Source organism: Ceratocystis lukuohia (genome assembly GCF_044167205.1).
Source record: "Ceratocystis lukuohia strain C4212 chromosome Unknown Supercontig11_pilon, whole genome shotgun sequence".
NCBI classification, from domain to species: Eukaryota; Fungi; Ascomycota; class Sordariomycetes; order Microascales; family Ceratocystidaceae; genus Ceratocystis; species Ceratocystis lukuohia.
The window spans coordinates 92751-106841 of record NW_027263530.1 but is presented as its reverse complement, the minus strand read 5'-3'; the positions used below and the strand labels follow the sequence as shown (position 1 = coordinate 106841).

At 48.0% G+C, this 14091-nt stretch overlaps 4 protein-coding genes across 4 annotated transcripts; all 4 read right to left on the bottom strand.

The window, feature by feature from the left end:
* Positions 1-3439: 3439 nt before the first annotated feature.
* On the bottom strand, positions 3440-4320 carry HOO65_110024 (glutathione S-transferase domain-containing protein; the record flags this gene model as incomplete). Its single annotated transcript, XM_071004750.1, has 3 exons — positions 3440-3643; positions 3714-4149; positions 4271-4320. 3 exons carry the CDS (start codon positions 4318-4320, stop codon positions 3440-3442), a joined length of 690 nt encoding a protein of 229 aa, XP_070855734.1.
* Positions 4321-5043: 723 nt separating this feature from the next.
* On the bottom strand, positions 5044-5775 carry HOO65_110023 (Inositol monophosphatase 2; the record flags this gene model as incomplete). Its single annotated transcript, XM_071001726.1, has 1 exon — positions 5044-5775. The coding sequence occupies one exon, from the start codon at positions 5773-5775 to the stop codon at positions 5044-5046; it is 732 nt and encodes a 243-aa protein (XP_070855733.1).
* An 809-nt stretch (positions 5776-6584) lies between these two features.
* HOO65_110022 (3-phytase A) lies at positions 6585-7311 on the bottom strand (the record flags this gene model as incomplete). The annotated part of the gene is made up of 2 exons (XM_071004754.1): positions 6585-7139; positions 7207-7311. The coding sequence occupies 2 exons, from the start codon at positions 7309-7311 to the stop codon at positions 6585-6587; spliced, it is 660 nt and encodes a 219-aa protein (XP_070855732.1).
* A 904-nt stretch (positions 7312-8215) lies between these two features.
* Positions 8216-9790, bottom strand: HOO65_110021 (3-phytase A; the record flags this gene model as incomplete). Its single annotated transcript, XM_071004736.1, has 2 exons — positions 8216-9530; positions 9594-9790. 2 exons carry the CDS (start codon positions 9788-9790, stop codon positions 8216-8218), a joined length of 1512 nt encoding a protein of 503 aa, XP_070855731.1.
* Between the last annotated feature and the right edge of the window lie 4301 nt (positions 9791-14091).

Here is a 14091-nt window from a genome sequence, read left to right as displayed (position 1 = left end):
TAGTGCATGGAGGGGAACGGATTGGATTGTCTTCCCTTCGTCTATCAACAGGGGATTGTCTACCTTGCTCCCTCCCCTACTGCAGCTCACAAAGATTTGCCAATGTTGAGAAATGTTGCATCTGACGAGCATGTGAAATGAAAATGAGAAAAAAAAGCAGAAAGTGCGACCGACGCGGTACTAAGATGGCTGGTGAAAGTTATGCAGAAGCGAACTTTGTGACTTTTCTTGGTCTTTTTTTTTAGGTCGAAATTTATCCAAGAAGAGAGTATGCACAGGGGCAGATAACAGGCGAAACAAAAGAGACGAAAGAGATAACAAAGGAATATGAATACAAAACAAGGCCAGGAACAGAAATATTAGCTCCAGCGACAAAGTGAACTGAGAAGAGGAGACTAGGCTGAATAGAGATGGCAACCTTTTTTCACACTCTATAAATCTGGGAAGATCTCGACTGTTTGGATATGTAGCACTAGACAAGTAGATTACGTAAGAAAGCCCTACAGCAAGGGCCCCAATAGGCGCACACGGCTGTGCGGCTTACGTAAACCTTAAATACTTACATAATCTCCAAAAAATGCATCTACATGGTGTATATGGATTTAACGGTGCGTTATCACACACCACCAACTTGGTTTGAGTGTGTTGAAGAGAATTCCTATTTGCACTTAAAGCTTCAATGCACCACACACCAAGTAATTAAATGAACAACATAGCTAATCTGACCGCAATCCAGTCAATCAAATAGTTTTATATCTTTATAAAATGTGAATATTGGCCAGCACATCAAGAGTGGACAGGTTGTTTTGTCAAGAATATCAGAAACTACAGCCAATGAAGTATCTCTCCAACAGAGTCAGCACATCATGAGCTACAAAGCTACTTGATCAGAGGTACTGGCGACTTTAAGGGGGTTTTGATATTATTCAAGAGCTTTTACAAAATAAGAAAAAAGCTTTTGATGCAGAAGTTGCTAAGCAAAAGAAGTGCATTGCATGAAGTCATACAGCAAAGAAGCCATTGCAAAGGTCAAAGTCGATTTGTATTAGTGGCTGGATGATGATATCTTCTTAATTCAGCGGCCAGAAGCTACTCAATGTGAGCGTGGGTGCCCTTGAAAGACTGCAACCTTCAGTGAAGGTGAAATAAGTGTCTTTCCATTGTCCCAATCCGTCTATAAACGCCAGACAATCATCCCCTAACCATTCCCTATTATACAGCTGATTCCAGACCAAGGCTCCAGCCCATACAACTGCCTCAGTACAGCATCAACTTAGTCAATGAGAGTATAGAAATAGCCTTGTGGTGATGGATCAGCAGGATATGGAGACAATTAAAGCCAAAGGAAAGAGGGAAACATGGCAAATAAAACTGGCCATATCACCAAAGGAGGCACCACAGGAGGTAGAGGAAGGGAAGAAGGCTATATACAACACTCAGTACAAGAGGCCCAGAGTTGACTTTCCTGAATTCAGGATAAAAGAGAGCTTGTAAAGTATGGCTATATTTGATTGGCTAGATTGTTCTTAAATTTGCCATGTGATTGATTCAATTACTTGGTGCCTTGAAGCTTTAAGTGCAAATAGGAATTCTCTTGAACATACTCAAACCAAGTTGGTGGTGTGTGATAGCGCACCGTTAAATTCATATACACTATGTAGGTGCATTTTTTGGAGATTATGTAAGTATTTAAGGTTTACGTAAGCCGCACAGCCGTGTGCGCCTATTGGGGCCCCTACAGCAACTACTCTGCCCTCACCGCTCGTAAGATAGCTATGACGCCTAGAGAGGAAGTATCAGAAAAGAACGGGAAAGAATGAAAGATCCCATGGGGACAAATGAACAAAAGCGGAAAGAGCACTTTTGTACTCAACAAATCAGATCTCATCTCCACTTGCTAGATAGAAAAGGATAGACGAAGAAAGAAGCAGACTGTGCTGTGCTGGCTCCTGCCAGAGAAGAAAATAAAAGGGCATTGCCCTATGCCAGCCATCAAGTTATATCCCCCTTGAGCTTCATCTAGGGCCGAACTTCCAGCAGCAAGCAGCCACCATCTGAGGTTCTCCTCCCTTGTTGTCAGTCTTCTCTTCTCTTGCAACCATCACGCTGCTCCCCCCTGTCCAAGATTCTCGGTTAAATGCTTAAAGTTGGAGATAGGACAACTTGCGAAACCCCCCCCCCCCCCCCCAGCCAAGGAGAGAAGAGTCTCAATGTAACTCTGATTCTGCCACTCTTTAGTCGTGAGTCTCCTCCATCTCAACCCCGCCTAATACAAGTTTAAATGGCTTCACAGCCTTTTCAAATGCTTGATATGGAGGCTGGCTCTTACATGGACACCCAAACTAGGGAGGTCGGTGCTACATTCTAATTCTAAGAGCCACAGCTTAGTTCGAGGCAGCAAATTCAAGCCGCGATCAGGACTCGGCCCCAAGTTCACTACCCAGGCTTCTATCTATCCGGCCGAAGCGCATATCCATTACTCAGAATGGCTATTCCTCGTCTTCTCTCCCTTCCCTCTCTTTTCCGCTCCAAAAACGACTTTTCACGGCGTGCAGAAGAGTGATAGCACTACTGCCTGCTTGTCAGCCACAAATCATCCTCATAGTGGCCGCATTATCCTCTCTTGGAAACTGCCACACAGATCCTCAGATCATAAGTCACGCACGGTTTGCAACTCAGTCACATTGGAGCCGTTACTTCTGGCCAAAGCCTAGGCCAGCCCAGCCCAGCCCAACCAAACTCATCTTTTCAGCGAGCGTCCTGCGCATCATCTTAGGTAGGCGCCCAACTCAGGCTTGCCTTGCCTTCAAGGCTCAGCTGGAGCTGATCATTTTTCAGTATCACCTGAGCTTGGCCAATCATAGGCTGTTATGGCATATTTTTGTCGTTGGTTTTAGCCCTGATGTCTCCCTCCAGTCTAGATGATACTTTCTTTCTTTTTCCCTTACGTCAAGTATACCTTGGTGGTAAATATCGACCCAGTTGAAAAACTCTGCTGCATATTTAGCACTTTGCGGTGTGACAGTGCTCTATGCAAGCGGACATACGTGCATCCCCCTTTCCTATCATCCCCTCCCCTCTGCACCCTATCTTCTAGCCTTTGTTTTTTTTTGTTTTTAGCTCACCCTCGTATATACCAGCATGAGAAATCTAGGCTCCCTCTGAAAACCGCTAAACCCAGTTCCTCCCCCATGTCCGTATTAGGTTAGGTATATGCGAACCGGAAGATAGGACAAGCTACGTACTTAACACACCATCATCATGATTCAGAAGCTTGTGCAGTATAGTTTAGCGTTACTCAATACAGCGAGACAATAGCTCAAAAGTGGTTACACAATGCAGGATATCTACCCATATTACCATCAATCTTAGCCTCCATCCACTACTGTATTGCTCGAGTCACCATAGCAGGGGCCATCTGCCAGTCATAGAAAGCCCGCTATTTCTTAATCTTCTGGCGAATACCATTGGCCACCAGATCCTGGTTCCAAGTAAAAGAGATGCTTTCATGGTTGGCAGTGGCACTGGCCCATTTGTAAAATACAGGTGCCTTTTGCTGGAGCAAGCTCTGCCAGTTAGCAGGAAACTTGAAATCTGGGGTGGTAAGGTTAAGAATGGTCGAAAGGAAGGGTCCAACCAGGGCCTATTAACATGTTAGCAACTATATTTCGTGGAGTCGGTTATTGCAAAGCTTGGTTAGGCTGCCAACGAACCTCGACAAGTGTCAGCTTTTCTGAACCCCCAAAGAAAGGCTTAGCAGAGCTCAACTGGGGCTCTAGGGTAGTCACAATATCGTCAAATATTTTCTCAGATTTCTCTTCCGTCATTTCAGAGCCAGTGAACATTACAGACATCACCGGCATCTGGACTAGATTTGCAAACTGGCTAACAAAGGCAAGGTATGCCTCGCGTTGGGCTTTTCCACCCTCCTCACTTGCGAGCTTGGCTAGGTGAGAGGACTGGCGGTCGACCAAATACTGCGCAATTGTGTCGCTTTCAGTGATAATCTTGCCGTCATGGACAAGCGTAGGAACCTGGCCTTTGGGGTTGATCTTGAGATACCAGTCGGGCCTGGGCGTGTTAAGGTCGATAGTCACCTCCTCCACTTCGGTACCCAGCTCACGTAGCACAGCGTGCACGCGACGGCACCTATTCCCCCAATATAATGTTAGTCCTAGATAACGATAACTACGCCCAAGTCGACAAAGAGACCTATTGCAAAGCAGGAAGCGCGACTTGGGTGGCCTGTGCAGTGTAATGATATACTAACCAAGGGCAGCCGCGGTTTGTGTAAAAAGTGAGCTTAGTGGTCGACGACATATTTGGTGTAGCTGTATAGTATAATGAAGGATGAGACTTAGAATCAAGGCTAGAAAGATGAGAGTGATTTGTTTTGCTCCAGAAAGTTCAGCATGTTGTCAAAGGTTGGCTTGCAAGCTTATTTATAAGTTTCATAGCTACATATCTCCAAGCTCGACAATATGCAGAATATTTACGTGTCTTGTTACCATCAAGTCACCAATCACCAACCACCAACTCCACTACGCTCTCTCACCCCAAACTTGCTGATTTCAAAAGCCGCGCGGATTCCCAGCATGCAGTTAGTAATCAAAAACAGATATGAACTTAGTAATTATTATTAATCGAAGGGAACGAAGCCAAGTTGGGAATACAAATCAGCTGCGGATCCGGCGGAGTTCCAAGTTTATCGGTAATTGAAGATCCGATTACCCGCCAGAAAAAGAGCTATTAGGATAAAAAGTCATTTTGTCCAACTAATTGCTAAACGGATGAAAAAAAGAAAAATGGCAAAAATTCATGAACGGGGCCATTCGGGGATCGAACCCGAGACCTGACACATTTACGGTTTACCGTAGAGGACTGTGAAGCCCGAAGCATCAATCATACCACTAGACCAATGGCCCGTTTCATTACTAATGAGATTTTAACTGATCTTATATGTGAGCCAAAAATAACTAACCCTAGTTTGGCACAACCCTAGACACTATTATGTATTTGCTGTTCATAGCTTCGGGTTCAGATTCAAATATCGTACACCAGCTTGCGGCCACCCATCGCACTCCAAAACTCTTCAATCAGCATCTCCTGCCCGCTAGGCGCGCCGCGGACGCACAGGTACTTCCTGCATTCAATTGCCGGATCCCAATCCCCGGGATTTCCACCAACCATTCTGCCGCCTGCCTCGGTCAAAATACACCAACCAGCACATACGTCCCAAGCCCAGCAGCCACCTTCCCAATAAATGTCCATCTGGCCAGCCGCAACAGCACAGATGTTGAGTGCCGCTGATCCTAGGGCACGCGTTGCATGAACCATATGGCCGCCATCCTCCTTGGATGCCGTCAGTTTGCGGAACATATCGACTTTAAGCTCGTAGTTAGGGCCCGTACGGTCCGAGCCGCATTCGAATCCGACAAGAGCCGTATCCAGCTTGTGTAGAGCAGCCGGGTTGCTGGACAGGGGAAGGCTGCGCTTCGGTCCACCAGCACGGATCATGTAAGAGCCCTGGCCCTTGATGCCGGCAAAGAGGAGGTCCTGGAACGGGTTGTACACAACGCCAACTACAGGGACGTAATTGATGGCAAGGCCCAAGGATATGCAAGCGTTAGGGAAGCCGTGAACAAAGTTTGTCGTCCCATCAATGGGATCGACAATAAAGGTAGGTTCGGGGCCCAGAGTCATCACAGGCTTGTAGGTCTCCTCACCCATGAAAGATACGTCGGGGAATTTCTCAGAGAGGGCGGAGGAGACCATTGCCTCAACCGCCTTATCACATTCGGTGACAAGATCAACCGCTTTATCGAGAAAGAAAAAGGGGGGTGGGTTGTTAGCCGGTACCTAGTGGAAGCTTAGGCCTGTCTAACTTACAGTTAAGTTTGGTGTCCTGGTCCAGGTCTTGGGGGTTGGCTGAAACAATCACCTTGCCTGCCCCATAGGCAAGGTCAACCAGGAAATCATGCACTTCTTGTAGGTTAGGGCTGCTCATCTTTTTTTTTCTCGAGTCCAAAATTGTATAGTGCTGGATGTAAGTCTTGATAGATTATTGCCGAAAAAGAAGCTATAAAGGATACATTCATTGAGCTTGAGAAGATAGCGGGGTACAATAAACCATGTAACCCGTTTGGCCCAATGCCACTAGTTGGTGGGGTGATAATGCGCCACCCCTACGTACTTTTGTCCCCAGCCCACGCCACGCCCACTAGGGGCCATACAATCAAAACAGAATACTGAGTAATAATAATAAAGGGTCGAATTAGACGAAGATCATTTACATTCATGAATCAAGAAAAACACAATACTTATAAAAAGAAATATCCCAATACACCAACGGAACCTAAACCATACGATGCAAACAACTCTGTAACTAAATCAAACGGCTGAAATATGGCGACAAAAGCAGTGAGTTGACAGAGAGAACCGACTCCAACGAGGGGAAAAAAAATAAGCAATTCGCCATTTTTAAAGAATAATAACACAGAAAACGCGTTACAAAACAGAAAAGAAGACAAAGAGATCAGAAGCTGTTAAACAGTGACGTGTGTAGGCATGGATAAGCACTAAAGCTAGACTTCCTCGCGGAAAATAGACCGCCTCTCTGGACTTGTGTTCGGTGGTCGTGAGGTAGTAGATTTGGCAGAGCCTTGCTGGCCTTGCGAAGCTTGGCCATAAGGGCCTAAGCTATGAGTAGACATGTTGCTAGGCTGAGCATCGTCGCCAAAGGGGTTCGCCCTCGAGTGCTCACCACTCGGACCTCGGCTTCGCGAGCGGCCGCGAGGCTCGTCAGCATCTGGATCCAGAGTAGCTGCGGAAGCCCCGTTAGTCGCGCTTGACGCCATGTTCATGTTGTAGGCATTGCTTTGGACTTGGTAGTGTGTGTTTTGTTGGAAACGGGCATCATCAAGCTCGGCTTCGTATCCGTAAGCATCGGCATGTGCATCCCAGGCCTCGTCATCGTGGCGTGCACCTTCATATGCGCCCGCAGCGGATCGTTTGTTGCGGTTTCTGAAGGCGTCAATGCGCTGCTTTATCCAAGAACCTGGGCCACTACTATCGGTTGCGTATGGATCGAGGCTAGAGGATTGAAACGGGTTGTAGGATGCAAGCGAAGGGGGGGGGAGCTATAGAAAGATGGCATTGGGTTAGTTATGTGCTTTTAAGAAGGCATCGTGATATAATGAGACTCACTCCCAGTTTCCGTGCTCGAATTTGGGTGTATCCAACCCAGCCGATCGCTGCCGCGCTGGCGAGGACAATTAGAGCTATAAAAAAGCCACCCGCTGTCGATACCATGGTAGATGTTTAAGTGTTACCAATGTGCAATATCGAGTGCTGAGTGCCGAACGGCTAGCCAGTCGGGTAGGGTTTGAAATCCGGGTACGGCGGATAGTTGGGTGAGTAGCAAGCAAAATTGACAGCAAGCCGATGATTGTTGCAATCAAATGGACAAAATATAGCAGTCGCAGCAAGAGGCCACCGCCGGAGGGAAAAGTCGCAGCAAGAAAAGACCGAGGTATTGACGATGAAGGGGCGGGAGAGAGTCGTGATCGGTATCAGTCGTCGGTGATTTAGGTAAAGGCAGGCAAGCTTAACATTGAATTTAGCGAGGAAGAGAAGGAAAGCAGGTGTCGCGAGGGAGTGGGACGAGATTCTTCGTTCTATTCCTCTAGGCCCTGTTTCGCCTATAGGCTGCAGGATAGGCTATGGGCTGGGCTGGGTGGCTCTGGTCCTCCTTGTTAGGTTGAAATTAGAAGGGTTTTCTTTAGGCGTGGGGTTGCGACAGAAGCACAGGAATAATCGGCACAGGGCGGTGCGATGAACTCTGGTGTTAAGACAGAAGACAAGTTGAAGCGGCAAAGCGTGAAGCGCGAAATACGTGTAAATAAAAATAGTCCCCTTCCTCGCCTTGACGGGATATAGAGCAGCAAAGCAAAGTTGTTGTGTTCGTATTTGAGGCGGGCAACCATTAAACCAATAAGGAACCATGATTCATCCCCAAGGTGGGCTCTTGCAGTGAATTGAGCTCTGGGAAAGGCACAACGCATAACCCTAATTTTAACACCTTCTAGTGGCCGTGGCCATCAAACAAAATTAAGTAAACAAAGAATAATTATAGCAACAAGACCACGAAGCACTTCAAAAAAAAAACATCTCGCTATCCAAGAAAATACACATAATATCGACGGCCCGGCCAGTCTTAAACAAAACATTGGTCCCATTTGCCGCTAGTGCGCGCAAACTCCATACTTTCCACCCACTTGCTTAGTTTACAGCGACCCAAGGCATCGGCACCACACCCAACGAGAGGAATCACCCGGTCATTGAGGATAAAGCGCACCAGCTCTTCACTCGGGTCGTCGCCTTCCCCTCCGCACTGCATTTTCTCCACATATAGACGGGCAGCAAAGGGAACGACCCAGCTAGCAGAGAATCCGCCAGTTTTAGTGGGAGAAAGGCGCTTATTGGTGGGAAGTTTGGTGTAGCCCTCGTGCAGGCGCAGGGCGGCAAAGATTGCGGCCATATCATTGTCATGACTAAAGTCTGCATACAAGGTCCGATTAAGCGGGAAGGTTTCAGGCGACGAGTCCAAGGTGTGGTTGACCGATGTGTGGTCAATGACTGGCCGGCTAGTTAGGCGAGCAATAAGTTCGTTGACCCAGCCAACCCCAGCCGTTGCGGCCATTCCATTACCATGACTAAAGCCGTAGTATTTGTTGAGGGATTGGTAGTAGTCGTAGCTAAGCCATTCGCCTATGGTGAACAAGTCGCAGAACTCGGAGATAGTTGCGTTTCTAGAGGCTACCGTGCTGTAAGGGCACATGTCCATCATCTGGATGGCTTCGTCGTTGTTTAAGTTAGCGCCGGGTAGATTGGCGTTGAGGCGTGCCGTGATAGGCTCGATAAAAGTGGCAAGAAACTCGGCCTGGGCCTTGTCACCGATGGTTGAGTACGTGCCGTTTTTAAAGGCAGTGCAGAGATTGTTGTTAAGGGTGTTATTGCTGGTGGAGCTCTCTTCGACAATAAGCATCGTACCGCGGCTTTTCTCAGGGCTTTCGATGCCCTTGTTCATGCGAGCGTCATAAAAGCCCTGTGTCCAGTTGACAGCAGACATGATGACCCGGTCTTGGCCCGATGCACGGATGTACGGAACAGAGTGCTCGGTTAGAGACAGGTAGCGGTTAAAGAAATGGGCACCAGACAGGAACAGCTCGCGCTGGCCAAAGTCGGTGAGCTGATCGGCACCGAGAGAATAGGTGTAGTTCCTAATAAATCCGTAGCCTGGCCCGTAGGTTGACACGTCGTCATGAATGCGCTGAATAGTGGCATTAAGAGCTTTGGTTTTGGACGTTGTGGGATCACGGGCGCCATGACGGGAAAGCACGTGGGCAAACGTCAGCTTGCACTGATCCGGGACTGCGGTGCTGATGTCTGTAGGAACTGAGAACATGGGTGAATACTGGCCCCACAGAGACGGGTTTACTGCAAACAGGCATTCGAAGCAAGCGGACGAGCTACATATGGTGAGCCAGGTTAGGATATGGCATTCCTCAGCAACAGCACAAGGGGGAACTCACCTCAACCCAACGACGATGGCACCGACGAGGAGCGCTGCCATAGCTGCCAAAGTGAACTGTATCTTGCGACGACTCCCCGAAGCCCTGAGCATATCAAATACTCCGCGGCGTCGATTGCCGCCAATAGGCTGGTACTGGAATTTCCGTGCGGTCAACGCCGACTGAACAGCGCCATAAGCGCTAGTAATGACATTCATATTTGGCGATCTGTGTGTGGGCTTGGTTAGCTACTGCGGGAGAATAGATGGCGACAAATCAGACGGAGATTTCACGAGGAACCAGTCCAGACATTTATAGGAGACATGTAAATAGCCACGCATGCAGACAGCCGGACAGGGTTCCTTGTGCAGGCAGCCGCTGCAGCCTCCGCACACATTGCAACTTACCTACAAGGTTCTTGGGCCGGTAACTGAGGGAGGTTCTTGGTGGGAATGAGGGGGGAAAGTTGGCACGATGCGAGCTTTAATTATATTCAAGACAATTAGTAGGTTGAGAGGATTAACTAGCCTGAATAATTCCCGACCAGAGTAAGCTTGGAGATTAAATTTCAGGACAAGGGCCTGGCTCCCTGAGGAGAGGCCTAGGTGTAACAAAAGGGGTTATGCGCCTAGCGTGCATTTCAGTGGTTAGATCGCCACTAAGACCAAAACACCAAAAAGACAAATGTGGGGCACTGTGACACAAGTTGATTCCCCAACTCCAACAAAATTTCAATGTTACACTAACGGAAAAGAACAGAAGCTTGTGCAAGGTAGAATAATTGTGGATGGTAGTGTATTATGCGTTATGTGGTATTTTTCACCGCTCTCTATATCGAGGGAATATCGTCAAACCACTGGAAAAGCCTCGCTAGGCGTAATGTTAGTTGTAGTAAATCCAGCCATCATGCTAACTAGTAGCTGCGTCATAAACATCAAGTAGTTTTCTAAAGTATAGCCTCCAACCCTAAAATGCAACCCCAACCACAGGCACAATCAATTCTGAGCTAGTAAAAGAAGACCTACTGCTCTCATTGGCCGAAGGAGTAGAGTCTTCCTTGTGCTTGCGAACCTTGCGTGACGCATGGTGTACGGACCACGCCTGTGTGGTTTGCAAGACTTGCTCATCATCTCCACTGTCCCAGTCTAGGACGGACTCTATGCTTTCCCCATCGAGACTTTCATCTTTTATGAGAGGCGGTGTGAAGCACTGGTAGAAGCCATCGCGGCCCGTGACCGGTCGAGGGCTGTTGGTAACACTATCCAAAGACATATCCCTATGATGCTGGCGCCACGGCTCTTGCTTCAAAAGTAGCCATGATGAGACGCGTGAGAATGCCCTTTTTTTACGCAGTGGAGGTCGTAGCACTAATGGCAAAGGAGGCGTGATGGTTTCGATAGCGGGTGTGCTGTCAGAAATGACACAGGATCTAATAGAGGGTGTTGCGGGAGAGCTAGGAAGGCTGTTGCTCATTAGAGGGGAAGGACTGAACCGATGCACGGGCAGCTGTTCGTCGGTTGTGCCGTGCATGCGATGAGCAAATGAATCAACGGAAGCCGGCAGAGTAGGAACAGAAAGTATGGGGGTTCCGGTGTCTAAGGCCGCTGGATGTTAGCAACACCGCCTATTGCTTCCCGGCGGGAACATGTAAAACTTACTAGTAATTTCGTTGCGGCGTGAACAAGGGATGGCTGTTGAGGGACGGCTGTTAAAATATAGACTTTCTTTTTCTATGCAGTCCTCAATGGCCCTTTCTAAGAGCTCCCGCTCTATTATTGCACTGGCAATTCTTTCGACGGCCATTTCGGACTGAGGTGCGATATGTGTGCAGCTTGGGGACCGGTGGTGTGGGCGTTGGCAGATATTTGTATTTGTTTCCTCTTCATCTTCGGCTATTGCTCCCGGAAACTGATGCTGGGGCGTGCAAAGAACGCGGCGGGGCAGGTGGAAGGACAGGGTCCGAGAAGGAGAGCCATTGTAGATATCCCACTTAGTATCGTCAGTATCGTGCAGCGATAGCTGGCTGGAAGCTGCAGACTTTGACAGTTGGAAATGTGAAAGTATGGGCGATAGCCTTTGGGAGGCTTGGTGGATTGAAAGCTCTAGTAGATGGAATGATAGCTGCGAGTCTCTCTGATCAAAGGCTTGAACATCAACTATGCCTCCTGATGTGGTCGAGAAAGACTGCGAAGCAACATGGCGGAAGTTGGTTGGTGCTGAAATTTGAAGAGAACGAACCGAGCGATTGGTGCCAGACCGCCGCTCACGCTGCCTTTTTCTCCAAGCCGCCAGGGCCGAAAGCATGTCCGCTGTACCGCAGTTCAAGCCTGGGGGTTTGCGTGTGATATAGGCACCAACACCAACTTCTCGGATGTCACACGCTGGGGCCGACACGAATGGAGATGGGGTTAAGGCCGGCTGCTTCTGCTCAACAGAATACGCTGGTCTATCACAAGTTCCTAGATAGCGCGCGCTGGGTCAGTATAATATTCGCGATGAGATCTCAGCCCCAGGTGGAACTCACCAAGCTTTGGAGGAGTGTTCTTCTCAGAGCACAGGGTCCATGGCATGCAACATTGGGAGAAGAAGAAGAAGAAGGAAGAAGACGGGGCCTCAGGTACAGATCTCTGAGTACAGTCAGGAGACAAGGCTTCCATGGACTGGGGCTGCTGAATGGAGGTGTGCATGACGAAAAGCGCCCTTTTGCTTATGCAAAGTTCATGCCGGAGTTTCTTTTTCCTTTCCTTTGCATCAGAACATGCAGCTTACATCCACACCATACAGAAAAGTAGGGGAGTATGGCGGCTGGAACAGGAAGATAAAGGTTTGAGGAGTGACTGAAGCAACAAGGGCTGGGTGGGTGGGTATAAGTGGCAAAAGATGAGAGCTCGCAGAAGAAGGAATAGAAATGACGAACGATATAACAGCAAGGGAAAAAAAGAAAAACAGAAAGAAGTAAACAGAAGGTATTATAGAGAGAGGGTGGTTCAAGTGGAAAAGCAAAAGAGAAGAAGCATATGATGAAGACTACAAAGAAGAGAATCAGACAAAGGAGAAGTAAAGAGAATAAAAAGAATACAAGAGAAGCGGGCTAAAAGGAATGAAAGGGAAAGGCAAAGAGAGATGCAGAACGCGAAGCATGAATTGTGGCATGAAAGCTCAAGTAGGCCAGCTACGAAACTTCAAGTATTCTAGACTCAATAACAGAGAAAAGCCCGAGACCTGCAGATTAGTAGTTCTCGCCAGAGAATAACAAGGAGGATAGAAAACAAAGAAAACCGAAGCGGCGGGTGGAAAGGGTGGATATGAAGGTAATATAGAAGGCTCTGATACCAAGCAGCGCATATCGCCTCCAAGCACTGAAGAAGAAATAAATACACATACCAAGTGGCACAAGCAACAACAAAGAGCCACAAAGAACCTGACTGTCAGAGTTTGCATGCATAGCACAGAGCGTACTGCGCGCAAGTCCTTTTGAGCCTCTTCTTTTCCCCTCTCATTCTTTATTTTTACCAGTTTTTGTGTCCCCTCCCCCGCCTCATTAAATGCCATGCTGTGTCGTCCATTCACTTACACCAGCGGCACTTTCACCTGTACAAAGTTACCACACAGGACCGTGTCAGATCCTCTTGGGATCCTTTCTATGGCCATTTCTCTGACGGCTACTAGCAACCTAGTGAGCGAAAGACGGGTCGGTTAGCTTCCATACCATATGATTGGACGGCTGCTCCCAAGGGCGTCTTGTGTATTGGGCGCTTAGCACAAGGTGTCAATTTGCAGGCAGTTTCAACTCTTGTACAGGACGCACTTGCGATCCTGTTGATTGTCTTGCTTTTTGATAAGCAGAATGAGAGACGAGCGAATCGGGCTCGGGAAAGCTTTTTTATTGATTGGGTGAAAGAGAGGCGGCTCACACTTTCGTGTCTCCTCCTGCCCCCCTCCCCCGCTGCTTGTTTGCCTGGTCTCGTTTTTACTACCTTGCACAGCACAGTTAGTTGGGCTGTTGTGTCTGCAGCAATACTAGGTATAGAGGGTGCATTTACCTTCATTCCATGTGTACCCCCCCTGCTATGTGCTTGCTTTGCATTGACTGCTCTAGAAATCCACTGCACGGACTCAGAGAAAGAACACCCAGAAGGAAGCAATAGTGACCCGAAATCCTAGGGAGATGTGACTTTTGCCAGCCAATCAAGCTAGCAAGCCTGCTACGCATGTTGATGTGTTGCTTTTTCCTCTTTTTATTGCTCTTCCTAACCAAACAAGGCTTGAAAGGAGGGCAAGAAGGAGTGCCAGCACCGCATCCCGAGGAGTAGCAGGTGGCAACTAGGCCCCTCACAGAAGAGTGCCTGGGGTCTACAAGTTGCCATGTCATCAATGAGACGAGTCTCAATTTGGATCAATCGTATTTGTTGGAACCTTGAGAATCAAGAAATACGAAGTTGATTCTAAAAGAATGAAGCTTGAGCCTTGTTAGCTTCACAGTGGAATCGCGGACAGCCAATCAATTTGGATCTTCTGG